The sequence below is a fragment of the Scyliorhinus canicula genome, chromosome 8 (assembly GCF_902713615.1).
Source record: "Scyliorhinus canicula chromosome 8, sScyCan1.1, whole genome shotgun sequence".
Classification (NCBI taxonomy): Eukaryota; Metazoa; Chordata; class Chondrichthyes; order Carcharhiniformes; family Scyliorhinidae; genus Scyliorhinus; species Scyliorhinus canicula.
In genome coordinates, this window is record NC_052153.1 from 165,896,778 (window position 1) to 165,924,236 (window position 27,459).

The 27,459-nt window shown below is 49.6% G+C and overlaps 1 protein-coding gene across 1 annotated transcript in view; it reads left to right on the plus strand.

Annotated features, from left to right (window-relative positions):
- Nucleotides 1-27,459, plus strand: part of LOC119970025 (ufm1-specific protease 2-like) — a 116,596-nt gene that overhangs the window by 83,030 nt on the left and 6,107 nt on the right. Inside the window, exon 10 of the mRNA XM_038803972.1 lies at nucleotides 17,428-17,510. Coding sequence (XP_038659900.1) covers nucleotides 17,428-17,510 — 83 coding nt within the window. The remainder of the gene's footprint in view (nucleotides 1-17,427; nucleotides 17,511-27,459) is intronic.

The window sequence follows — 27,459 nt, forward strand, 5'->3', positions numbered from 1 at the left end:
TTGTAGGTTAAAGAAAATATTGATACAATATTGAGGAAAGATATTAGCACAAACAATGTGGAATCTGTATAGGTGAAGTTAAGAAACACCACGGACAAAAACCATTCTTGGGGTGGTGTACAGATCACCAAACTGCAGTGGTCATGTTGGGAATAACATTAGACAGGAAGTAGAGATACATACGTTAAAGGAACATCTGTGATTAAGAGTGACTTTAGTCTGCAAATAGATTGGGTGAGTCAAATTAGTCACAGTACAATAGAGGAAGAATTTCTGGAGTGTGTACAACCAATGCATTGAGGAACCAACAAGGGAACAGGCCATATTGGACTGAGTGTTGCGCAATGAGAAAGGATTAGTTAGCAACCTAGTTGTGAGAGAATCCTTGGGGATGAGTGACCATAATATGATGGAATTCTTTATCATGCTGGATAGTGAGGTAGTTGATTCTAAGACTAGGGTCCTGAATTTCAATAAAGGTGACTATGATGGTATGAGGCATGAGTTGGCTATGATGGATTGGGAAACATTACTGAAAGGAAGGACAGTGGGCAGGCAATGGCAGGCATTCAAGGAATGACTGGGTCAACTCCAGAAGTTGTTTATTCCTATTTGGCGCAAGAGTAGAAAGGGCACCTTGACCAATCCATGGCTGACAGAGTAAATTAGAGATAGGGGGCGGGATTCTCCCCTACCCGGCGTGACGGAGGGTCCCGGCGTAGGGGAGTGGCGCCAACCACTCAGGGGTCGGGCCTCCCCAAAGGTGGGGAATTCTCCCCACCTTTGGGGCCAGCCCCACGCCAGAGCGGTTGGCACCAGAAGACTGGCGCAAAAAACCGGCGCCCCCGGCAGCGGGGCTGGCCGAAAGGCTTTCGCCGGTCGGCGCATGCACCGGCAGTGACGTCAGCGGCAGCTGGCCGCTGACATCACTGCCGGCGCATGCGCGATGTGGGGTTCTCTTCCGCTTCCGCCATGGCGAAGGCCGTGGCGGCCGCGAAGGAGAAATAGTGCACCGAGGGCACTGGCCCAGAGTCTGAGCGGGGGGCCCCGATCGCGGGCCGGGCCACCGTGGGGGCACCCCCCGGGGTTCGATCGCCCCCCCGCCCCCCCCCCAGGACCCTGGGGCCTGCTCGCGCCGCTGATCCCGCCGTTCCAGAGGTGGTTTAAACCTTGGCGGCGGGAGAGGCCTCCCAGCGGCGGGACTTCGGCCCATCCGGGCCGGAGAATCACCGCAGGGGCCTCTCCGATCGGAGTGGCGAGATTCCCGCCACCGCCACTTCCCGGCAGGGGCGGAGAATCTCTGCCACGGAAGGGGCGGGGTTTTCGGCGGCCCCAGGCGATTCTCCGACCCTGCTGGGGGTAGGAGAATTTCGCCCAGGATTAGAATCAAAGAAGAGGCAAGAAAAAGCAACAGAGTTGAGGATTGGGAGCAGTCTAAAATCCAGCAAAGGCAGACCAAGGGATTGATTAAGAAGGGGAAAATACAATATGAAAGTAAGTTGGCGAGGAACATAAAAACTGATTGTAAATGTTTCTATAGGTATTTAAAAATAAAAAATTTATAAAATGAATGTTGGCCCCTTACAGTTAGAAACATGGGGATTCATAATGGGCAACGAAGAAATGGCTGAGGAACTAAATTTGTACTTTGCTTCTGTCGTCACAAAGGAAAACAAGAATAATGTTCCGGAAGTTCTGAGAAACATAAGCTTTAGTGAGGAGCTGAAGGAAATTAGTATTAATAGATAAATGGATTTCGGAAAATTAATGGGATGTAAGGCGGATAAATTCATTTTTACATTTCATCTCCAGAGCCTGATAATCTACATCCCAGAGTACTTAAGGAAGTGGCACTAGAAATAGTAGATCCATTGGTGGTCATTTTCCAAAATTCTTTGGACTCTGGTATGGTTCCTACAGAAAGGAGTGTAGCCAATATAACTCCGCTTTCGAAAAGGTAGTTAGAGAGAAAACAGGGAATGTCGAACAGTGAGGCTAACGCCGGTAGTAGGGAGGTTGCTCGAGTCCATTATCAAGGATTTCATAGCACATCATTTGGAAAGCAGTAGCATAATCAGACAACATCAGCATGGATTTACAAAAGGAAAATCATGCTTCACAAATCAGCTGGAATTCTTTGAAGATGTAACAAGCACTGTTGACCAGGAAGACCTGGTGGATGTGGTTTATTTAGATTTTCAGAAGGCTTTCGTCAAGATCTCCCATAGCAGATTACTATGTAAAGTTAAAGTGACTAGTGGGGTACCGCAGGGATCTGTGCTAGGACCCCAACTGTTATAGGTTAATGATTTGGATGAGGGAACTAAATGTAATATTTTCAAATTTGCAGATGATACAAAGTTGGGTGGGAGGTAAACTGTGAGGACGATGAAGAGATGTGTCAACGAGATTTGGACAGGCTTAGTGAGTGGTCATACGCATGTCAGATGCAGTATAAAGTGGATAAACGTGAGGTTATCCACTTTGGTAGCAAAAGTAGGAAGGCAGATGATTATTTGAATGGGTGTAAATTGAGAGCTGTGGATACACGGCAAAATCTTGTTGTCATCGTGCATGAGTTGCTGAAAGTAAGCGTGCAGGTACAGTAAAGAAGGCAAATGGTATGTAGGCCTTCATAGCGAGAGAATTTGAGTACAGGAAATTTTTACTACAATTGTATGAGGCATTGGTGAGGCCACAGCACGGTAGCATGGTGGTTAGCATAAATGCTTCACAGCTCCAGTGTCCCAGGTTCGATTCCCGGCTGGGTCACTGTCTGTGCGGAGTCTGCACGTCATCCCCGTGTGTGCGTGGGTTTCCTCCGGGTGCTCGGGCTTCCTCCCACAGTCCAAAGATGTGTGGGTTAGGTGGATTGGCTATGCTAAATTGCCCTTAGTGTCCTAAAAAATAAGGTTAATGGGGGGGGGGGTGGTTGTTGGGTTACGGGTATAGGGTGGATACGTTGACTTGAGTAGGGTGATCATTGCTCGGCACAACATCGAGGGCCGAAGGGCCTGTTCTGTGCTGTACTGTTCTAATGTTCTATTGTGTGCAATGTTTGCATCCTTATCTGAGGAAGGATGTTCTTGCTGTGAAGGGAGTGCGGTAAAGGTTTACCAGCCTGATTCCTGGGATGGTGGGACTGTCATATGAGAGAGACTAAATTGGTTAGGACTATATTCATTGGAGTTTAGAAGAATGAGAGGGGATTGCATCAAAACTTTAAAAAATCTAACAGGATTAGACAGAGTAGATTGAGAACGAATGTTTCCAAAGTGGGGGAGTCAAGAACTGGGGTAATAGTTTTGAGGATAAGGGGTAAACCTTTGAGGACTGAGGTGAGAAATTTCTTCACCCAGAGAGTTGTGAATCTGTGGAATTCACTACCACAAAAAGTAGTTGACATGAAAACATTGTATAATTTCAAGAAGGATCAAGAGATATGAGGGAAGGTGGGATCAAGGGATATGGGGGAAGGTGGGATCAGGGTATTGAACTTGATGATCAGTCATGAACATAATGAATGGAAGAGCAGGCTCGAAGGGCCGAATGGCCTCCTACTGCCTCTATTTTCTGGGAGGTCCATATAACCTCAGCCTAAGTCTCAGGATTTTGAACCAGTGACCATGAAGCAACAGCAACATATATGCAAGTCAGAATGGTGTGTGATTTAGAATGGACCTTGAAGGTATTAGTATTCCTATGTGACTGTTGCCCTTCTCCTTCACGTAAAGGTTTGGGAGGTGCTGCCATACAGGCATTGGCAAGTTGCTGCAGTGCATCCTGGATAAAGTACACACAGCTACCACTGTAAACTGCTGCTGGAGGAAGTAGATGCTCCAGTGGATGGGGTACCAATTAAAGGATTGCTTTGTTGCAAATTGGGTTGCCCCCTTTTTGAATTAGATTTACAGCTCCACCCATTCATGCATGGTATAAAGAACAGCATTTTAAAGCTCACAAATGAGACAAAATCTATCAATGTAGTAGACAGTGAGGAGAAATGAAGCGGGCATCAGAAGGACGCAGAGAAACGTGTAAAATGAACATGACCATGATGAAACATGGTAAATGGAACTTAACACAGAAATGTGCTGTATTTTGGAAGGCAGAATAAGAAGAATAAAGAACAAAGAAAAGTACAGCACAGGAACAGGTCCTTCAGCCCTCTAAGCCTGCGCCGACCAGGCTGCCCATCTAAACTAAAATCTTCTACACTTCCTGGGTCCGTATCCCTCTATTCCATCCAATTCATGTATTTGTCAAGATGCCCCTTAAATGTCACTATCGTCCCAGCTTCCACCACCTCCTCCGGCAGCGAGTTCCAGGCACCCACTACCCTCTGTGTAAAAAACTTACCTCATACATCTCCTCTAAACCTTGTCCCTCACACCTTAAACCAATGCCCCCTAGTAATTTACCCTTCTACCCTGGGAAAATGTCTCTGACTATCCACTCTGTCTATGCCACTCCTAATATCTTAGACCACTATCAGGTCGCCCCTCAAACTCATTCATTCCATCGAGAACAAACCAAGTTTATTCAACCTCTCCTCATAGCTAATGCCCTCCATACCAGGCAACATCCTGGTAAATCTCTTCTGCGCCCTCTCTAAAGCCTCCACATCCTTTTGGTAGTGTGGCAACCAGAATTGAACACTATACTCCAAGTGTGGCCTAACTAAGGTTCTATACAGCTGCAACATGACTTGCCAATTTTAATATTCAATGCCCCGGCCAATGCAAGCAAGCATGCCATATGCCTTCTTGACTACCTTCTCCACCTGTGTTGCCACTTTCAGTGACCTGTGGATCTGTACACCAAAATCTCTCTGACTGTCAATACTCTTGAGAGTTCTACCATTCACTGTAAATACCCTACCCACATTAGACCTTCCAAAATGCATTACCTCAATTTGTCTGGATTACACACCATCTTCCATCTCGCTGCCCATTCGCCAAATAATCTAAATCCTGCTGTATCCTCTGACAGTCCTCATCACGATCTGCAATTCCACAACCTTTGTGTCGCTCACAAACTTACTAATCAGACCAGTTACACTTTCCTCCAAATCATTTATATATACTACGAACAGCAAAGGTCCCAACACTGATCCCAGCGGAACACCACTAGTCACAGCCCTCCAATTAGAAAAGCACCCTTCCATTGCTACTCTCTGCCTTCTATGACCTAGCCAGTTCGGTATCCATCTTTCCAGCTCACCTCTGATCCCGTGTGACTTCACCTTTTGTACCAGTCTGCCATGAAGGACCTTGTCAAAGGCCTTACTGAAGTCCATACAGACAACATCCACTGCCCTACCTGCATCAATCATCTTTGTGACCTCCTCGAAAAATTCTATCAAATTCGTGAGATACGACCTCCCCTTCACAAAACCGTGCCACCTCTCGCTAATGCGACCACTTGCTTCAAATGGGAGTAGATCCTGTCTCGAAGAACTTTCACCAGTAATTTCCGTACCACTGACGTAAGACTCACCAGCCTGTAGTTCCCTGGATTATCCTGGTGACCCTTCTTAAACAAAGGAACAACATTGGCTCTTCTCCAGTCCTCCGGAAGACAGTGAGGATCCAAAGATTTCTGTCAATGCCTCAGCAATTTCCTCTCTTGCCTCCTTCAGTATTCTGGGGATCCCATCAGGCACTTATCCACCTTGATATTTTTCAAGGCGCCCAACACCTCGTCTTTTTGGATCTCAATTTGACCCAGGCTATCTATACACACTTCTCCAGACTCAACATCCATCAATTCCTTCTCTTTGGTGAATACTGATGCAAAGTATTCATTTAGTACCTCACCCATTTCCTCTGGCTCCACACATAGATTCCCTCCCCTGTCCTTCAGTGGGCCAACCCGTTCCCTGGCTACCCTCTTGCTTTTTATGTACGTGTAAAAAGCCTTGGGATTTTCGTTCACCCTATTTGCCAATGACTTTTCGTGACCCCTTTTTGCCCTCCTGACTCCTTGCTTAAGTTCCTTCCTACTTTCCTTATATTCCACACAGGCTTAGTCTGTTCCCAGTCTTCTAGCCCTGACAAATGCCTCCTTTTTCTTTTTGACAAGGCCTACAATACCTGTCGTTATCCAAGGATCTTGAAATTTGCCAGAATTATCCTTCTTCCTCACAGGAACATGCTGGTCCTGAATTCCTTTCAACTGACATTTGAAAGCCTCCCACATGTCAGATGTTGATTTACCCTCAAACATCCGCCCCCAATCTAGGTTCTTCAGTTCCCGCCTAATATTGTTATAATTAGCCTTCCCCCAATTTAGCACATTTATCTGAGGACCACTCTTATCCTTGTCCACCAGTACTTTAAAACTTACTGAATTGTGGTCACTGTTCCCGAAATGCTCCCCGACTGCAACTTCTATCACCTGGCCGGGCTCATTCCCCAATATCAAGTCCAGTACAGGCCCCTCCCTAGTTGGACTATCTACAGATTGTTTTAAGAAGCCCTCCTGGATGCTCCTTACAAACTCTGTCCCGCCCAAGCCCCGAGCACTAAGTGAGTCCCAGTCAATATTGGGGAAGTTAAAGTCTCCCATCACAACAACCCTGTTGCTTTTACTCCTTTCCAAAATCTGTCTACCTATCTGCTGCTTTATCTCCCACTGGCTGTTGGGAGGCCTGTAGTAAACCCCCAACATTGTGACTGTACCCTTCTCATTCCTGATCTCTACCCATATAGCCTCGCTGCCCTCTGAGGTGGCCTCCCGCAGTAGAGCTGTGATATTCTCCCGAACCAGTAGCACAACTCCTCCACCCCTTTTACACCCCCCTCTATCCCGCCTGAAACATCTAAATCCTGGAATGTTTAGCTGCCAATCTTGTCCTTCTCTCAACCAGGTCTCTGTAATGGCAACATCTTAGTTCCAAGTACTAATCCAAGCTTCTAAGTTCATCTTCCTTACCTGTTATACTTCTTGCATTAAAATATATGGCCACCTGTCCCGCTGTTTTCAGCAACACCTCCCTGTCGGCTCTTCCTCAGAGCCATTCTGGCCCTATTCCCTAGTTCTCCCTCAATGCTTTCACATTCTGACCTATTGCTCCGGTACCTACTCCCCTGCCATACCCTCCCGTGTGACACTAGCAAACCTTGGGGCCAGGATATTTATGACTCTCCAGTTTAGATGCAACCCGTCTTTCATATACAGGTCACACCTGCCCCAGCAAAGCTCCCAGTGGTCCAGTTAACTGAAACCCTCCCTCCTACGCCAGCTGTTTAGCCACATGTTTAGCTGCTCTATCTTCCTATTTCTAGCCTCACTGGCATGTGGCACAGGCAGTAATCCTAAGATTACAACCCTTGAGGTCCTGTCTTTTAACTTTCTGCCAAGCTCCCTGAACTCCTGCTGCAGGACCTCATCCCCCTTCCTGCCTATGTCGTTAGTACCATTATGTACCACGACCTCTGCCTGTTTGCCCTCCCCCTTCAGGATGCCCGCTACCCGTTCTGAGACATCCTGGGCCCTGGCACCAGGGAGGCAACCTGCCATCCTGGAGTCTCTTTCACGTCCACAGAAGCGCCTATCTGTTCCCCTCACTATAGAGTCCCCTATGACTATTGCGCTTCTGCGCTTTGACCCTCCCTGCTGAATATCAGAGCCAGTCATGGTGCCACTGCTCTGGCTGCTGCTGTTTTCCACTGATCGGCTATTTGCCCCAACAATATCCAAAGGAGTATACCTGTATGAGAGGGGGACAACCACAGGGGATTCCTGCACTAACTGCCTGCCCCTTCTGGTGGTCACCCATCTCTCTGCCTGCACTTTGGGTGTGACCATATTTATATAACTGCTATCTATGACGCTTTCCACCACCTACATGCTCCGAAGTGCATCCAACTGCTGCTCCAACTGAACCATGCGGTCTGTGAGGAAGCCCAGTTGGGTGCACTTTCTGCAGATGAAGCCATCCGGGACGCTGGAAGCCTCCCGGACCTGCCCATCTCACAGTCAGAGCACTGCACCCCTCTAATTGACATTGCGTTAATTAATTAGTAAATTAAATTTTAAAATATATATTTTTTAAAAGTTACTGTTAACTATATGTTTCCTCGCACTAGATCTCTACTATAAATGAAAATGCTAAATGCAGTACTATCTAGTCTCTGATTTAGATACCCTTCTAAATTATGATTAAGTAATTAATTATGTTTAATTAGTTTAACAATGTTTAATTTTTAAATTTAGTGCAGTTTCCCTATCAGCCAATCTGGGCACATCTTTCCTGTGATGTCACTTTACAGTTCCCCCTCCCCCCCCCCCCAGTTGGATCACTCCGAATAGCAGAATATCTATCACTTACTTGTTCCCAAGGTGCTCCCCGCTCTCTCTCTCTCTCTCCCCCGCTCCTGAAAATGAAGGCCGCTGGAACCTGGGGGTAAGATTTTATATCACCTACCTTCCCAGGGTGCTCCCTGCATTTCTCCCTGCTTCCCGGATTGCACTCTGAATCTCTCCCTGCAGATGACCAGTTAGAAAGCCAAACGAAGGAAACAGAACAAAAAGGGAAACAGCACCTCCTCCCACTCCACGCCGAATTTAGGATGTGTCTCCTTCACCTGCGCAAAGCTTACTGAGTGCGCTTTCTGTCTGTCTTTTATACAGAACTCAGCTAAACAAGATGAGTCACCCTATTTCAGCTTCAAAAAGAAGAATACAATGTACACCCTTGCGCGACTAAACAGGCCTCGGGTGACTGACAGATAACTGCCTCTCAGCAATTAGCATTGGGGAAGCTTCAGCCAATCAGACACTGAGCTAGTCACTGACCTTTTATTTGAAAAACTGAAAAACAGTTTTGAAGAATTAATTCACCACTTACCTCTTTAATGACCACAATGCCCAAATTACCAAGTTCCAATTCCCACTCTGTCTGTGTCTCACTCACTCAGGATGTGTCTCCTTCACCTGCGCAAAGAGAAGGGGCAATATAAATTGATATGTTGCTGTTTAGACCTTACCTGGGTTATTAAGAAAATATCAGCCATGATTGAATGGCGGATCAGACTCGATGGGCCGAGTGGCCTAATTCTGCTCCTATGTCTTATGGTCTTCTTGTGTCCAATTTTGAGCACCACCAATTTGCAACACTTTCCAGTTCTATGAGAGGGTATGGGTAAGAATTCCCAGAATTACACCAGGGAGGAGGCTCTTCAGTGATCTGAGAGAGATAGAAAATGCTGGAAACACTCAGCAGGTCTGGCAGGAATGTTTCAGCTCCGAGACCTTTCACCAGAGCTGGGAGAAGTGAGAAGTGTAATAGGTTTTGAGAAAGGGAAATGAGCAGGGTGGGAAAAAGGAAACAAATGCTGCTCTTTATGCCATCCCTGAATGGGTGTAGCTGTAAGCCCTACTCCAAAAGTGTGACTCAATCTACAACAAGCAATCCTTCGATTGGCACCCCACCCACTGGTTTGAGAGAGGACGAAGGAGTTTTAAAAAATGTCAAATTGGATAAGTCCCCAACCTGTTTGGTATCTGCTTGTCAGCAATTTTATGGTGGGGGATATCATGCTGTGCAAGATTTCCACTATCATTAAAATATACAAGCAGAAACTCAAGTGGGAAAATCCAGCTAAGAAGGTCGTGCAGTGCTGGTCCGAGGAAACAGAAGAGCTCTTGCGTGACTGCTTAGAGACAGTGGACTGGTCCATATTTAAGAACTCAGCGACCAACTTAAATGAGTATGCCACCACCGTCACAGACTTCATCAGCAAATGTGTGGACGAGTGCATGCCAAAGAAAGCAGTATATACATTCCCCAACCAGAAACCATGGCTCAATCACGAGATTGACTCCCTACTGAAGGACAGGTCTGAGGCCTTTCAAGTCAGACGACCCTGACCTATATAAGAAATCCATGTACAACCTCCGCAAAGCCATCCGAAATGCCAAGAGAGAATATCAGACCAAGCTAGAGTCACAGACAGACTCTCGGCGGTTGTGGCAAGGACTAAACAACATAACGGGCTACAAAGCGAAGCCGAGCAGTATCTTTGGCAGCAGCGCATCCCTCCCCAATGAACTCAATGCATTCTGTGCTCGGTTCGAGCAGGAAACCAACAATCTGCTGTCAAGTGCCCCAGCAGCCCATAATTCACCCATACCCACCATCACAGCTTCCGAAGTCAGATCGGCCTTCCTGAAAGTGAACCTTCGGAAGGCGATGGGCCCGGACGGGATCCCTGGCCGTGCCCAAGGGCCTGTGCGGACCAGCTGGCAGAGTTGTTCGTCGACATCATTAACCTGTTCCTTCTACACTCCGAGGTCCCCACCTGCTTCAAGAAGACCACCATCATACCGGTAACAAAGCAGAACCAGGCAACGTACCTCAATGACTGCCATCCGGTGGCCCTGACGTCAGTTGTAATGAAGTGCTTCGAGAGGCTGATCATGAAGCGCATCACCTCCATACTCCCAGAACGCCTTGATCCACTGCAATTCGCATACCATCGCAATCGGTCCACAGCAGACACCATTTCCCTGGCCCTACACTCATCCCTAGAGCATCTCGACAACAAGGACTCCTACATCAGACTCCTATTTATTGAATACAGCTCCGCCTTCAAACCAAAATCCCAGCCAAGCTCATATCAAAGCTCCAAAACCTAGGACTTGGCTCCCCACTCTGCAACTGGATCCACGACTTTCTGACCCACAGACCACAATCAGTAAGAATGAACAACAACACCTCCTCCACAATAGTCCTCAATACCGGTGCCCCGCAAGGCTGTGTACTTAGCCCCCTACTCTACTCCCTGTACACACACGACTGCGTGGCAAAATTTGGTTCCAACTCCATCTACAAGTTTGCTGACGATCCGACCATAGTGGGCCGGATCTTGAATAACAACAAGTCAGAATACAGGAGGGAGATAGAGAACCTAGTGGAGTGGTGCAGCAACAACAATCTCTCCCTCAATGCCAGCAAAACTAAAGAGCTGGTCATTGACTTCAGGAAGCTAAGTACTATACACACTCCTGTCAGCATCAATGGGGGCGAGGTGGAGATGGTTAGCAGTTTCAAATTCCATGGGGTGCACATCACCAAAAATCTGGCCTGGTCCAGCCATGTCGACGCTACCACCAAAAAAGCACAACAGCACCTACACTTCCTCAGGAAACTAAGGAAATTCAGCATGTCTACATTAACTCTTACCAACTTTTACAGATGCACCATCGAAAGTGTGGTGAACGTATTGCTACTACAATTCACCACTGTATTGTGTTGTATTATGTTGATGCTCTTGTGGGCTCCACCCCCTCGGGGGTGGTATATAAATCTGCAGCCTGTAGACGCCACTCAGTACAGAGCAGTCGCAGGCAGGCATAGATCTAGCTTATTAAAACTACTGTTCACTTCTACTAATCATCTTGTGTGAATTGATGGTTGCATCAATTTAATAAGCTAAGATATCGCAATGGAAGCCGCCCTCAAACCAGATCGACTGGAATTCGATCCACAGGCAGCTGAAGTCAAAGGAATCTTTTTACACTGGCTCCGCTGCTTTGAGGCCTACCTCGCCGCCTCCTCCTCGCCCGCTGTCACCGAGGCACAGAAGCTGAGTCTCCTCCACGCCCGGGTGAGCCACAGAATCTCTGTACTAATCAAAGACGCGACCACGCACGCAGCCAGGGTCGCGATCCTGAAAAGACATTACGTGAGGCTGGTGAATGAAATGTTTAGGCGGCATCTCCTCACCACACGTCATCAACGCCCCAGGGAATCACTGGAGGAATATCTACGCGACCTGAGGGTACTCGCCCAAAGCTGTAACTACAAGGACGTCACGGCCTCGTAGCACGTGGAACACACCATCCAGGACACCTATGTGGCTGCAGTCCGGTCCAACTATGTCAGACAGCGCCTGCTTGAAAAGGGCGCCCTCGACCTTGAAGAGATGGTAAAACTATCCACCTGATTAGAAGTAGCCTTCCAGAGCCTAAATGCTTTCCCCTCCGACCACGCGAGTCCCTCGTGGTCACCCGACCCGAGGGTGTCCCAGGCCCTGTGCCGTACAGCTGCCCACCCAACCTTGGGGGCCACCTTGCTATTTCTGCAGTCAGAACCAGCACCCCAGGCAGCATTGCCCAGCTCGGAACGCGAGCTGCAGCAACTGCGGAAAGAAAGGCAATTTTGCCAAAGTCTGCTTTGCCCGAGCCAAAGTTCCAAAAATTGCAGGCCCGACTCACAGACTCACAGGCCCCCAGACCCCGCAGCATGGCTGCGTGCCTGCCGGTACCGCCTCCTTCTCATGCGTCATCCGCCTCGTGCTATCCGTGGGGGCCGCCATCTTTAACTATACCCGACACGTGCGACTCATGGGGGCAGCCATCTTGGCCACCATCTTCAACACCACCCGACACGTGCGACCGACGGGGGCCGGCATCTTGGCCACCATCTTGGGACCACCCCGCTACCACCGACCACGCCGGCTACCCGCAGCTTGGCGCTGTCACTCTCGACCAGTCACGGCCCAAGTACCTCAAGAACTCCATGATGACCGTCCGGGTCAATGGGCAAGAAACACCCTATCTGTTTGACTCTGGGACCACGGAAAGCTTCATCCATCCGGACACGTTAAGGCGCTGTTCCCTCCAGATTTCGCCCACATCCCAAACAATGTCCATTGCTTCCGGATCACATTCAGTGCAGATCCGGGGTACTGTGTCGCGAACCTCGCGAAACAGGGCGCCGTGTACGCCAATTTTAAACTCTATGTCCTCCCCCATCTCTGCGCTCCTCTCTTGTTAGGACTGGATTTCCAGTGCAACCTCAGGGGCCTGACCCTGAAGTTCAGCAGACCCCTACGCCCTCTCACCGTATGTAGCCTCCCGACCCTTAAGGTCGCCCCTCCCTCGCTCTTCGCGAACCTCACCTCCGACTGTAAACCCATCACCACCAGGAGCAGGCGGTACAGTGCCCAGGACAGGACTTTTATCAAGTCGGAGGTCCAGCGGCTCATGAGGGGGGGGATCATCGAGGCAAGTAATAGCCTCTGGAGAGCACAAGTGGTGGTCGTCAGGACCGGGGAAAAGAACCAGATGGTTGTAGACTACAGCCAGACCATAAACCAGTACACGCAACTCGATATGGACCCGCTTCCCCAGATAGCGGACATGGTGAAGCAGATTGCACACTACCGGGTTTTCTCCATGGTAGATCTGAAGTCCGCGTACCACCAGCTTCCGATCCGCCCGGAAGACCGCCACTACACTGCCTTTGAGACAGACGGCCGCCTCTTCCACTTCCTCAGGGTCCTCTTCGGCGTCACCAATGGGGTCTCGGTCTTCCAAAGAACAATGGCCCGAATGGTTGACCAGTACGGGCTGTGGGCCATGTTCCCGTACTTGGATAGATAGATAGAGAAATACAGCACACAACAGGCCCTTCGGCCCACGATATTGCGCCGAACTTTTGTCCTAGGTTAATCATAGAATTTTGGACATTTTTTCATGGCCAATCCACCCAACCTGCACATCTTTGGACTGTGGGAGGAAACCGGAGTACCCGGAGGAAACCCACGCAGTCACAGGGAGGATGTGCAGACTCCACACAGACAGTGACCCAAGTCGAAATCGAACTTGGGACCCTGGAGCTGTGAAGCAATTGTGCTATGCACAATGCTACCGTGCTGCCCTTAAGAAGTTAACCTACACTCCATTATTCTACCCTAATCCATGTACCTATCCAATAGCCGCTTGAAGGTCCCTAATGTTTCCGACTCAACTACTTCCACAGGCAGTGCATTCCATGCCCCCACTACTCTCTGGGTAAAGAACCTACCTCTGACATCCCCTCTATATCTTCCACCATTTATCTTAAATTTATGTCCCCTTGTATTGGTGTGTTCCACCCGGGGGAAAAGTCTCTGACTGTCTACTCTATCTATTCCCCTGGTCATCTTATAAACCTCTATCAAGTCGCCCCTCATCCTTCTCCGTTCTAATGAGAAAAGGCCTAGCACCCTCAACCTTTCCTCGTATGACCTACTCTCCATTCCAGGCAACATCCTGGTAAATCTCCTTTGCACCTTTTCCAAAGCTTCCACATCCTTCCTAAAATGAGGCGACCAGAACTGCACACAGTACTCCAAATGTGGCCTGACCAAGGTTTTGTACAGCTGCATCATCACCTCACGGCCCTTAAATTCAATCCCTCTGCTAATGAACGTGAGCACACCATAGGCCTTCTTCACAGCTCTATCCACTTGACTGGCAACTTTCAAAGATCTATGAACATAGACCCCAAGATCTCTCTGCTCCTCCACATTGCCAAGAACCCTACCGTTAACCCTGTATTCCGCATTCATATTTGTCCTTCCAAAATGGACAACCTCACATTTGTTAGGGTTAAACTCCATCTGCCACTTCTCAGCCCAGCCCAGTCACCATCTGCGGCCATGATCGGCAGGACCATGACGCTAACCTTCAAAAGTTTCTCCAAACCGCCCAAGCCCTCAATCTCACCTACAACAAGGAGAAATGCGTTTTCCGCGTAACCCGACTAGCCATCCTCGGCTACGTCGTGGAAAACGGAGTCCGAGGGACCGACCCCGACCACATGCGCCCCTCCTGCAGCTCCGCCTTCCCCACTTCCCCAAGGCCCTGAAAAGATGCCTGGGGTTCTTTTCATATTATGCCCAGTGGGTCCCCAACTATGCGGACAAAGCCCGCCCACTTATCAAAGCCACCATCTTTCCCTGACGACTGAGACCCGCCTGGCCTTCAGCCGCATCCAGGCAGACATTATCAAGGCCGCGATGCACGCAGTAGATGAGTCCATCTCCTTCCAGGTGGAGAGCGACGCATCAGATGCCACCCTGGCTGCTACCCTTAACCAGGCAGGCAAGCCCGTGGCATTTTTTTCCATACCCTCAAAGCCTCCGAGATTCAACACTCCTCTGTCGAAAAGGAAGCTCAAGCCATTGTGGAAGCTGTGTGGCATTGGAGGCACCACCTGGCCAGTAGGAGGCTCACCCTCGTCACCAACCAACGGTCGGTAGCCTTTATGTTCAACAACACAAAGCGGGGAAAGATCAAGAATGATAAAATCTTGAGGTGGAGAATCGAACTCTCCACCCATAATTACAATATTGTATATCGTCCTGGGAAGCTCAATGAGTCCCCAGATGCTCTGTCCCGTGTCACATGCGCCAGCGCGCAAGATAACCGACTTCTGATCATCCACAATGACCTCTGTCACCCGGCTTCTCCACTTCATCAAGGCCTGCAACCGCCCTGCTCCACCGAGGAGGTCAGGGCCTTGACCAGGGATTTCCAAGTCTGCGCGGAGTGCAAGCCACACATCTATCGACCAGACAAGGCCCACCTGGTGAAGGCACCCTGCCCCTTTGAGCGCCTCAGCGTTGATTTCAAAGGGCCCCTTCCCTCCACTGACCGCAACGAGTATTTTCTTAACATCGTTGACGAGTACTCCCGTTTCCCCTTTGCAATCCCTTGCCCCGACATGACCATGGCCATTGTCATTAAGGCCCTGCACAGCATCTTCACCCTGTTCGGTTTCCCCACTTACGTCCACAGTGACCGGGGCTCCTCATTTATGAGCGATGAGCTGCGTCAGTACCTCCTCGGTAAGGGCATTGCCTCGAGCAGGACTACCAGCTACAACCTCCGGGAAAACGGACAGGTGGAGAGGGAGACTGCGACGGTATGGAAGGCCGTCCTTCTGGCCCTACGGTCTAGAAGTCTCCCGGTTTCCCGCTGGCAGGAGGTCCTCCCCACGCGCTCCACTCCATTCGGTCGCTCCTCTGCACAGCCACGAACGAGACCCCTCATGACCGTCTATTCGTCTTCCCCAGGAAATCCACCTCTGGGGTCTCGCTTCCGTCCTGGCTGACAACACCGGGGCCTGTCCTCCTCTGGAAGCACGTGAGTAGCCATAAGTCCGACCCCCTGGTCGAGAGGGTCCAGCTCCTACATGCCAACCCTCAGTATGCCTATGTGGCGCACGCGACGGCCGACAAGATACAGTCTCCCTCCGGGCACCCGCCGGTTTCCCAGCAACCATCACCCATGCCCCCTTCTACACCGCCCCCGCCCCTACAAGACCTACACCCCCCCTCCCCCCCATCGCCGACCCACCGTGATGAAGCTCCAGATGACACGCTCCTGGAATCAACGAGCCCAACACCCATGCCCGCAGCGATGGGTTCAACAACCGTGCCCGCAGCGAAGCCGGAGCTGAGACAATCACAGAGAACGATCAAGGCGCCGGACAGACTCAATCTGTGAGCCCACTTCACCCCCGCTGGACTTCAATTTTTTAACAGGGGGTGAATGTGGTGAACGTATTGCTACTGCAATTCGCCACTATATTGTATTGTGTCATGTTGATGTGCTTGTGGGCTCCGCCTGTGGCTCCGCCCCCTTGGGGGTGGTATATCAATCTGCAGCCTGTAGGCGCCACTCAGTACAGAGCAGTCGCAGGCAGGCATAGATCTAGCTTATTAAAACCACTGTTCACTTCTGCTAATCGTCTCGTGTGAATTGATGGTCGCATCAGAAAGCATCCTATCGGGCTGCATCACTGCCTGGTATGGCAACTGCTCGGCCCAGGACCGCAAGAAACTTGTCGTGAACACAGACCAGTCCATCACACAAACCTACTTCCCATCCATGGACTCCATCCACACCTCCCGCTGCCTGGGGAAAGCGGGCAGCATAATCAAAGATCCCTCCCACCCGGCTTACTCACTTCTTCCATCGGGCAGGAGATACAGAAGTCTGATGACACGCACGAACACTCAAAACAGCTTCTTCCCCGCTGTTACCAGACTCCTAAATGACCCTCTTTTGGACTGACCTCATTAACACTACACCCCTGTATGTTTCATCCGATGCCGGTGCTTATGTAGTTACATTGTATATCTTGTGTTGCCCTATAATGTATTTTCTTTTATTCCCTTTTCTTCCCATGTACTTAATGATCTGTTGAGCTGCTCACAGAAAAATACTTTTCACTGTACCTTGGTACACGTGACAATAAACAAAAATCCAAATCCAAAACTAATAGGCTCCCGCAGTTCAATTAGGAGCCTGATTCAAATTTAACAGTCGATAGCCAAGTTTTACTGGGCTCATTAAATCTAACAGTAAAAAGGAGATTGGAGCCATTGGCTCAAGTAGGTTGGAGCCTTTTTGTGCTAATAAGTACAGAAGAGCCTTCAACCTTAACTCCATTGAACCTGGCCTCTCTATTCCTCGATTGCGGGCCTTAACTCCCCAAACTCTGATCTCTCATTCTGTCCATCCCAATAGGCATTCGCTCCCAGCTCCCCAAGCTTGCATCTGTCACTTCCTCCCAACTGCTACTCTCGTCCCTGAAAATAACAAAAATTATAGGAAGCAAATTAAATACTTCAATTTTTACAGGACAAATGTTGCGAAACCTGTGGACCTTTATGCTCATTTCAAAGAACAAGGAACTCCAGTTGTGATTTATAAGTCTGTGATTTGTGAGTTGATCCTTTTATTATTTCATCTTCAAATAGTTATTTGGTAGCACAGAACTTGAACATTGCTGAAAAAAGTACATTTTGCCAAAGCTGTTTGTCTTGCACTCATAAGGCCAATCACAAGAATGCCAATGTCAGGGGAAACAACTTTTTACTTTATGAGAAGAAGGTATTGATTGAGCCACAGGTGAAGTTAGCTGTTTCACGTTGCTCCTCTGCAGGAGTAAAGTGAGTAGCAATTGCTACTGAAGGAATGATGCCATCAAGCCAAAAGGATGTTCTCCCTTTCACACAATAGTGGTATGGTTTACAAATTTCAATGCCAATGTGATGCTAGGTATGTAGAGCATACGTTCCAAAGTCTGGCAGAGGATTGTAGCAAACTGCATGTTCGCAATGGGCAAAGTACAGAAAGTACACGACCAACCCATGCTTGTAAAACTGAAAACACAGTATCCAACATTAGTTGTGATTCCGTGATTCAACAAAATTTGCTCGATAATCCTCAGAGTGCTAAAAATTATGCTGACAAGCAATTTAAGGTTGACACTCGGGCTCATAGTGTGGCATGATTGTGTGTACTGGAAGCTGCATATGTTAAAACACAGAAAGAACAGATACACACATTGTGCCTTTTTTATTCTTTCATAGAATGGGGCATCATTGGCTGGGCCAGCATTTATTGCCCGTCTCTAACTGCCCTTTAATTGGGGCCATTTAAGAGTCAACCACATTTCTGTGGATCTGGAGCTACATGTAGGCCAGACCAGGTAAGTATGGCAGATTTCCTTCCCGACAGGACATTAATGAACCAGATTGGTCCTTAAGACGATCAACAATGCTTTCATGGTCATCGTTAAACTTTTTATAAATTACAGATTTATATTGAATTCAAATTTCACCATCGGCCTTGGTGGAATTCCAACCATGATCCCCAGAGTGTTATCCTAAGTCTCTGTTAAACAAAACCAGTGACAGTCATTCATTGGTTCATTTCACAGGGCAATGTCTTGACCAGTTAGAGTCAAGCTTCCTGATTCGAATTTTAAACAATGATCGGAAGTTAATTGTCAGTCACCATCAACCCGTGCATTCTGAATGCCCATACCCCTTTACGATATCGATAATTCTATCAATTTGCAGGGTTCGTCATTAGTCTGTAACATCTTTGGATTTTATTATTTAACTAGATTAAATTCAATGGTTTTGTTTGAATTTCTGTTAGTGAGACAATGGGCAAAGATAATTGGGATGCTTTACAGCTGTTTGTTATAAACAGATATTTAATTGTTTTACAATTTAAGTTACACAAGTGTTGTCAGCAGGTCTGTTTGAAGAAATGGCTAAAAGTTGTTTGTTCTTAGAATGACACAGTGGGCGCGATTCACGCGACGCTGCCTGACGCCAGTCCGCTGATTCTCCAGTGACCAGAGAATCGGCGCCATTGGCGCCAGCACAATCGGCGCACCACCAGTCGGGGGCCGCTCTATGCGGCCCCCTGGCAATTCTCCGCACGCGATGGCCCGCGTTAGGTTGGGTCCCGCCGGCGCCGCTCAGATGTGGATTGGGGGTGAGGGGGGAGCCGATCCTGGGTGGTCTCCATGGTGGCCTGGCCCGCTATCGAGGCCTACCGATCGGCGGGCATGCTTATCCTGGTGGGGGCCTATGTTCCTCCGCTTCAGGCCCCTGTTGCTCTCCGCCATGTTGCATCAGGGTCGGCGCAGCGAAGGCAACTAGCGCGCTGCGTGCAGTCACACCAGCCATAGCATGCATGCGCAAACTCATACCCGCCGCAGCGCGCATGCGCGGACCCAGGCGCCCGTTCTGACACCGATATCGGCAGCTGGAGCAGCGTGAGGCTCTCCAGTGCCGTACTAGCTCCCTGTGTGGCACAGGATCGCTGCTCCTCGGGGTCTGTTGACGCCATTATAAAAAGCAATGGCGTTTACAACACTGTTTACACTTAGCCTCAGGATCAGAGAATCCCGCCCCCCATGTTTAAAGAAACCGTGCATTCCTTTAATTGATCTGTACCAGAAGGTTGTCTTTGGGCGGGATTCTCTGACCCCCGGCCGGGCCGGAGAATCGGCAGGGGGCAGCGTGAATCCCACCCCACCGCTCCGAAGCTGGCTGCCGGATTCTCCGGCGCCGGTTATTTGGAGGGGGCAGGAAATGCGTCGCGCCGGTCGGGGGCCGTTGGCAGTGTCCCCCCCCGGCGATTCTCCGCTCCGTGATGGGCCAAGTGGCCTTACGTTTTCGGCCAGTCCTGCCGGCGTAAATCAAACAAGGTCCTTACCGACGGAACCTGGCTCTTGGGACGCGGGGGGGCCTGGCTCCGGGCAGGGCGGTGGGGGGGGGGGGGGGGGGGGGGGCCACGGTGGCCTGGCCCGTCATCGGAGCCAACCGATCTGTGGGCGGGCCTGTGACATGGGGGTACTCTTTCCCTCCCCGCCGGCCACTTTAACGGTACACCATGGCTGGCGCGGAGAAGAAACCCCCTGCGCGTGTGCTGGGATCATGCCAGAACACGCTGGCGCTCCCGCACATTCGCCAACTTGCGCCAGCCGGCAGAGACCCTGAAGGTGCGGAGGATTTCGCACCTTCCAGGTGGCCCGACGCCGGAGTGGTTCACGTCACTCTTTGGCGCCGGTACGGCTTGCCAACCGGAGAATCGCACCCTTTATGTTCGATAAAAGGATGTGACATTGTTTATATATTGTGAATTTGACCCTGAAGGGCATTGCATTTGGTCGCAATAAAACATAAACCTCAAGGCCTAAGGGAGCAAGAGATAGAGCTATGTCTCAGTTTATGACCCATGAAGCAGGGGTGCAAAAGTGGGGTGACACAAGATGATTAATTAAACCAATGGAAGAAGTGAATTTGGATTATTTCCAAATAAAGGAGGAGGAATAGGTGGGGATAAAAGTTGGAAATCATAATCTTTGTTGGCACACGTTACCATGGCTTCTGGGTATGGCTGTTCTAGACACAGTTCAACATCACTTTGATAGAAATGCTGGCTTCCCACACACTGACAACGAGGACTTGTAACAAACAATACTTCATTCACCAGCTGAGTAGCTACTCCATGCTTGTGTTCTGCCCACGCTCTGGGGATAACTCCCTCCCTCCTGCCACATGACCCTTTTGTAGCCATGTCATCACACCGTCACGTAACAATCTTCTCCTTTAAGTTGGGATCACCTGCAATGTTGAGGTGTAACAGTGTGCGCTAACAGTAATTGTGTATGAACCCTTATATAGCATACAGACTGCACAGGCTAACAATACATAACTATTTACATGCAGTGAGACATGGATTAAACTGTTGCAGCTGGTGCATAGCTCATCACGTCTCCTTCCCCATCTCCTGTTTTGTGCACAGATGAGATTTGAAGGCCAGTTGCAGACTAGGTGGTGACATAGTCCTGGAACATTGTTTTGGTTTGATCACATGCCTTGAGCATGTGGTTATGTCATGTGCTGTAGCTTGTCTCAAGCTGGAGTCCTCCGTGTGGACAACCTGGGGTAATCTATCAATGTGCTCAGTGGGTGGGTGCAGGGCTCGCTGCTTGGGCCCTGGAGGAGTCTGCATGTCCACTGGTATAGGGGGCCTGTGTTGTAGGCCGGATGACTGGTGTGCTGTGGCAACTGTAGGTGCTGGTTCTGATACCTGTAGGAGGTGACGGTGGTTGTGTACATGGTGGACATCGTCTCAGGCTACCAGGTAACTCTTGGTTGTGGGGTGTTGCTGTGTGCCACTGCCAACTTGTCATGGCTGCATGTAGTCTGGATCCTGACCATTTGACCAGGTGTTGTGCTTCTCAATTGGCATGAGGGTATCATTTGCATTGGTTTCAAGTTTGGGCTGCGGTAGAGCCTTGGCAGTAAGATTCAAACCATGGTCTGGATTACAAATATAGAATCATAGAATTTACAGTGCAGAAGGAGGCCATTCAGCCCATTGAGTCCACACCGGCCCTTGGAAAGAGCACCCTACTTAAGCCCCATGCCTCCACCTTATCCCCCTTTATCCCGGTAACCCAGTAACCCCACCTAACCTTTTTGGACACTAAGGGCAATTTAGAATGGCCAATCCACCTAACCTGCACATCTTTGGACTGTGGGAGGAAACCGGAGCACCCAGAGGAAATCCACGCACACATGGGGAAAACGTGCAGACTACACACAGAGAGTGACCCAAGCCGGGAATCAAACCTGGGACCCTGTGAAGCAACTGTTCTAACCACCTACCGTTCTGCCCTATGATTCTATGCCCTATTATGTATTTTCCTTTATTTCCTTTTAATTTCATATACTTAATGATCTATTGAGCTGGTCGCAGAAAAATGCTTTTCACTGTACCTTGGTACACGTGACAATAAACAAATCCAATCCGAATATATTTCTTAATTCATTCATGAGATGTGGGCACCAGTGGCTGGGCCAGCATTTGTTGCCCATCCCGAATTGCCCTTGAACTGAGTGGCTTGCTGGGCCATTTTAGAGGGCAGTTAGAGTCAACCACGTTGCTGTGGATCTGGAGTCATATGTAGACCAGACCAGGTAAGGATGGCAGATTTCCTCCCCGAAAGGATATTAGTGAATCAGATGGGTTTTTACGACAATCAACAATGAGTTTTATTCCGGATTTTTATTGAATTCAAATTTCAATGTCTGCCATGGTGAAATTCGAACCTGGGTCTCCAGAGAATTACCATGAATCTCTGGATTATTAGTCCAATGACAACACCACGATTCCACTGCCTCCCTCAATTATGGTCCTGGTGCGCCTGGAAAAGGGTCGTGCTGACGAGGGCAGGCCCTGTTGTGCTGATGAGTGCAGCATAGTAATCTGTGTGATCCTGGGCACATTTCTTGAGATGCAGAGTTGAGCCTGCAGCCCATTCCGCCAGGCTGTTTGGCTGTCAGTATAGGGCGGTTGCTCCATGATATGCTCAAAGTCCCATGTGTGTGCATAGTCTCTAAATTCAATGGAGATGATTTGGCAGGTGTTGTCTGTCTCTGAGGTATCCCGTGTCTGGCGAATAATCTCTTGAGCTTTATGATGACTGCGTTACTCGTTATCCTTGGCAGGTCGTCGAGTTGAAACCACCCAGAATATGGATGTTGTGTACAATTCTATTTGACCATGGGAGGCCCAGGACCTCATTTACGTGCAGCGGTTCTTTTGCTTGAGTGCATTGCATGGTGCTTGGTGCACATCTGGAGGTTTCCCTTTTCATGTCAGCTTACATGGACGGTCAGTATAGTGATTCCTTAGCTGTGCATCTGGTTGCTTCCAACCAGATGCTCCTGGTGAAGTTGTACGGTGCAGTATCTCTGAAGAACAGTCAGAATTACAAATTACTAGCTATGCGGTATCAGTAAGTTCATCTCTGATGGAGAAGAATATGTGGAGCTTGATGCTGCTCATGATGATGTTGTGCACTTGTCTGCATGTGATGTTCACTGATAAGGTACCTTTGAGTTCCTGGATTCAATGAGAGAGGAACCTCTATTGTCATGATATTCATGTCTTCTTTGTGATGTTCCTGGTCTGCAGGAGAGAGCATTAGCCAATTACAGCTCCTTACCATATTTGTAGACAAAGCTGAGGTTGTAGCGTTGCACCTTTAGCATCATGCATTGCAGCCTTGCAGACATAGTGTGGAGAGGCTTCTTTAAAATAGTTCTGAGTGATTGGTAATCTTTTCCAAGAGATGCAAGGAAACCACATATGAAGTCATGAAATTCCTGGCAGGTGATGATTAAAGCAAGAAGTTCCTTTTCAATCTGTGTTGAACGAGACTCAGTGTTAGGGCCCTTGAAGCAAAGATTATTGGTCTGCCATTCTGGATGCAGACTGCGCTAAGTCCATGCTTGGAGGCATCGACTGATATAGGTGCTCGAACGTCTAAGTAATGTAGCAACAGTGGGGCTGCGAGTGCTCATTTGAGTCTGTCGATGGCCGCTGTGCAGTGCTCTTACCTGCACCATTCAATGTCCTGGTGGAGAGGTTGATCAAGTGACCTCACTGTAACATGGGATGAACTTAGAAATTAGTCATACTGAGAAAGCACTGTAAAGTGTATTTTCCCATAGGATGGCCATCTGTTACATAGCCATTGTCTGGACTGGTTGAGGCTTTCCACCATCTGTGAGCAAATGGCCCACGTAAGGAACCTGGTTGACCCTGAATCTGCATCTCGCAGGGTTAAGATATAGTTGGATGGTTCTGTTTATGTTGAGGGCAAGACAAAGATGTCCATCATGTTCTTGCATAGACTCCAAACAAGGATGTCATTAACAATGATCTCACAAAGTTGGCCAATAAAGGATTGCTCCACGTATTGTTGAAAACCATAGTGATCCCATAGAACAAAGAAAGTGATACCTGCCTATCAGAGATATCAATGTGATTAGTTTTGAGGATTCCTCATTTAACGGGATCTGTCAATTCTCAAGTACTTACACTTTTGAGCAGCTGTTTTTCTCCTAGAAAGATGGGGCATCACTCACAAACAGAGCATTCCAGGAGGTAGATGAATGGGGTGTCCTGCCGGTAAATTATATTCAAATTATTTGCACGGTCCAGCTGGGTCTGGGTGGGAACCTCTTCAGGGCCAAGCGTGAGGCCCGTTTTTTGCCTCCCGCCCGATTCATCCGGCGACCGGGATTCACCGCTGGATGGCCACTCTCGAGAATTCCTCCCATGAATTTGTTAAGTTTTGAGGATTCTTCACCTAATAGGATCTGCCAGAACCTGCATTTCACACCCAGGACAGTGAACAACTTAGTATTTGGCATATCTGCCACCACCTGTTCCACTGTCGTCATAGGGTGAGGTCTGAGCAGTACCTTGTTCAAGTGCACTGGGTCAATGCATATCCTGACAGTGCCCTCTTTCTTTACTGCAGCCGCCATTGCTGAAACCCATTTTGTTGCCCCATCTATAGAAGTTACGACACCTAGCACTGTCTGCGATGCAGCTCATTGACTATTTTCTGCTTCTTGGTTATTGGCACTCATCTCGAAGCACAAAATATTGGTGGTCCTAAGGCTCACGTGGTAAATTTCTGGTAGCTTACCAGTGACATCGCAGATGAAGAGGTATTTGTACGTGTGGTAAACCACTGTATCGTATATTATGTGTATTGTGGTAGATGGCCACTGTATTATAGTGAATGTGGTAAACCACTGCCCGATGGCTCCGCCCCCACGGGCCTGGTATAAAGGTGGCTGGTCTCCGCCTCTGATCCAGTTCGGGATCTGAGGCCAGGAGGCTTTCAGTTTAGTGTATTAAAGCCTCATTTACGTTCACCACTCGACGTGTGTTTATTGATGGCATATCAATTTAATACACTAAACATCTAAGATGACCTCATCACTCAAGCCTGATCACCTGGAGCTGGACCCACAGGCAGCCGATGCCACTGCAACATTCGAGCACTGGCTAAGCTGCTTCGAAGCGTACCTTGGATCCTTCACCGAAGACTTCAGAGACCTACAAAAGAAACAGATCCTCCACGCACTGGTGAGCCCATAAGTCTTTCTTCTCATCAGGGATGCCCCCTCGTATACAGAGGCAATAATGCTGCTGAAGGGACAATATGTGAAGTGCCTAGCAAACGAGGTGTATGCTAGGCACGTCCTTGCCACGAGACGACAACGCCCTGGGGAATCACTAGCGGAATTCCTGCGTGCTTTGCGGGTACTGGGCCGGAACTGTGACTGCCGGGCGATATCAGCTACCCAGCACGCGGAGCTGTTGATCAGGGATGCTTATGTTACAGGCACAAAATCAAACTATATTCGTCAGTGACTGCTAGAAGGGAGTACACTCGGCCTCCCAGAGACAGTGCTACTCCCAAACTCGCTGGAGGTGGCCTCCCAGAATATGGAGGCCTACACCTCCGACCGCGGGGCAACCTCGTGGACCTTGTGGCGCCGCCATCATCCGAACTGGGTGCGATGCCTGGAGGTAGTGGCCCACCAACGCTGGAAGCCTGATGTGCTACTTTTGCAGCCAAGGTAATCATCCCAGACAACGCTGCCCTGCACGGAATGCAACTTGCAACGGCTGTGGGAGGAAGGGCCACTTTGAAAAAGCCTGCCAGGCCCGACCTCTCACTAAAACCTCTAGGCCCAGCAGCGCTGTCTGTTGCCTGTCGGGGCTGCCCCCAGCTGCTGCACCACCCGCCACGTGCGACCCATGGGGGCCGCCATCTTTAACGACATTTTGTTCTCCACCAGCCACGCGTGACTCACGGGGGCCACCATCTTGGGACCACTCCGCAGCCTCCCTGGAGCCATGCTCACCCGACCGTATGCTGGCCGCCGCTACCTCCGACCGGCCTACCCATCACCTTCCAAAGCTCGCCTCCATCACACTCGACCAGCCCCGGCCTCATCACCTCACGAAGTCTACGATGACCATCCGGATCAACGGGCACGAGACGGCCTGTCTTTTCGACTCGGGGAGCACAGACAGCTTCATAGACCCAGATACGGGAAGGCACTGCTCCCTCCCAATTTTACCCGCAACCCAGAAAATTTCGCTGGCTTCCGGATCCCATGCAGTAGAAATCCAGGGGTGCTGTGTCGCGACCCTTACTGTACAAGGCGTAGAGTACACCAACTTCAAACTCTACGTCCTTCCCCATCTCTGCGTTTCCCTATTACTGGGCTCAACTTCCAGTGCCACCTCCAAAGCCTTACTTTAAAGTTCGGTGGACCCTTGCCCCCGTCACGGTCTGTAGCCTCATGACACTTAAGATCGCTCCACCCTCGTTCTTTGCTAACCTCACCCGGACTGTAAGCCCGTTGCTACTAGGAGCAGACGCTACAGTGCCCAGGACAGGCCTTTATCAGGTCGGTGGTCCAGCGACTCCTGCGCGAGGAGTTCATTGAGGCTAGTAACAGCCCCTGGAGAGCCCAAGTGGTGGTCATCAAGACTGGGGAGAAGCACTGAATGGTCATCAATTACAGTCAGACCATCAACCGGTACATGCAGCTCGATGCATACCCCCTCCCCAGCATATCTGACACGGTCAACCAGGTTGCGCAGTACCGAGTCTTTTCCACAGTTGACTTGAAGTCCACGTACCACCAGCTCCCTGTCCACCCCAAGGACCACCAATACACTGCCTTCAAGGCAGATGCCCGCCTCTACACTTCCTCAGGGTCCCCTTCGGCGTCACCAATAGGGTCTCGGTCTTCCAAAGAGAAATGGTTGACGAGTACGGCCTGCAGGCCACGTTCCCGTACTTAGATAATGTCACCATCAGCGGCCATGACCAGCAGGACCATGATGAAAACCTCCGGCACGTCCTCCACACCACTAAACTCCTGAACCTCACCGATAATAAGGAAAAATGCGTTTTCCGCACAACCCGCCTAGCCACTCTCGGCTACATCGTGGAACACAGAGTCCTAGGGCCTGACCCCGACCGCATGTGTCCCTTCCTGGAACACACCCTCCCCCATTGCCCCAAGACCCTGAAGAGATGCCTGGGGTTCTTCTCATACTATGCCCAGTGGGTCCCCAATTATGCAGACAAGGCCCATCCACTTATTAAATCCACCATTTCCCCCCTGACGGATGAGGCCCGCCTAGCCTTCAACCGCATCAAGGCAGATATTGCCAAAGCCGCGATGCACGCTGTGGACGAATCCATTCCGTTCCAGGTGGAGAGTGATGCGTCGGACTTCTGTGCACTGCCACCAACGAGACCCCTCATGAACGTATGTTTGCCTTCCCCAGGAAGTCCACCTACGGGGTCTTGCTCCCGTCCTGGCTGACAGTCCCAGGGCCTGTCCTCCTCGGGAAGCATGCGAGGAGCCAGAAGTCAGATCCCCTCGTCGAGAAGGTCCTGCTCCTCCATGGCAATCCACAAGACGACTACGTGGCACATCATGACGGGCGACAGGACAGTCTCCCTCC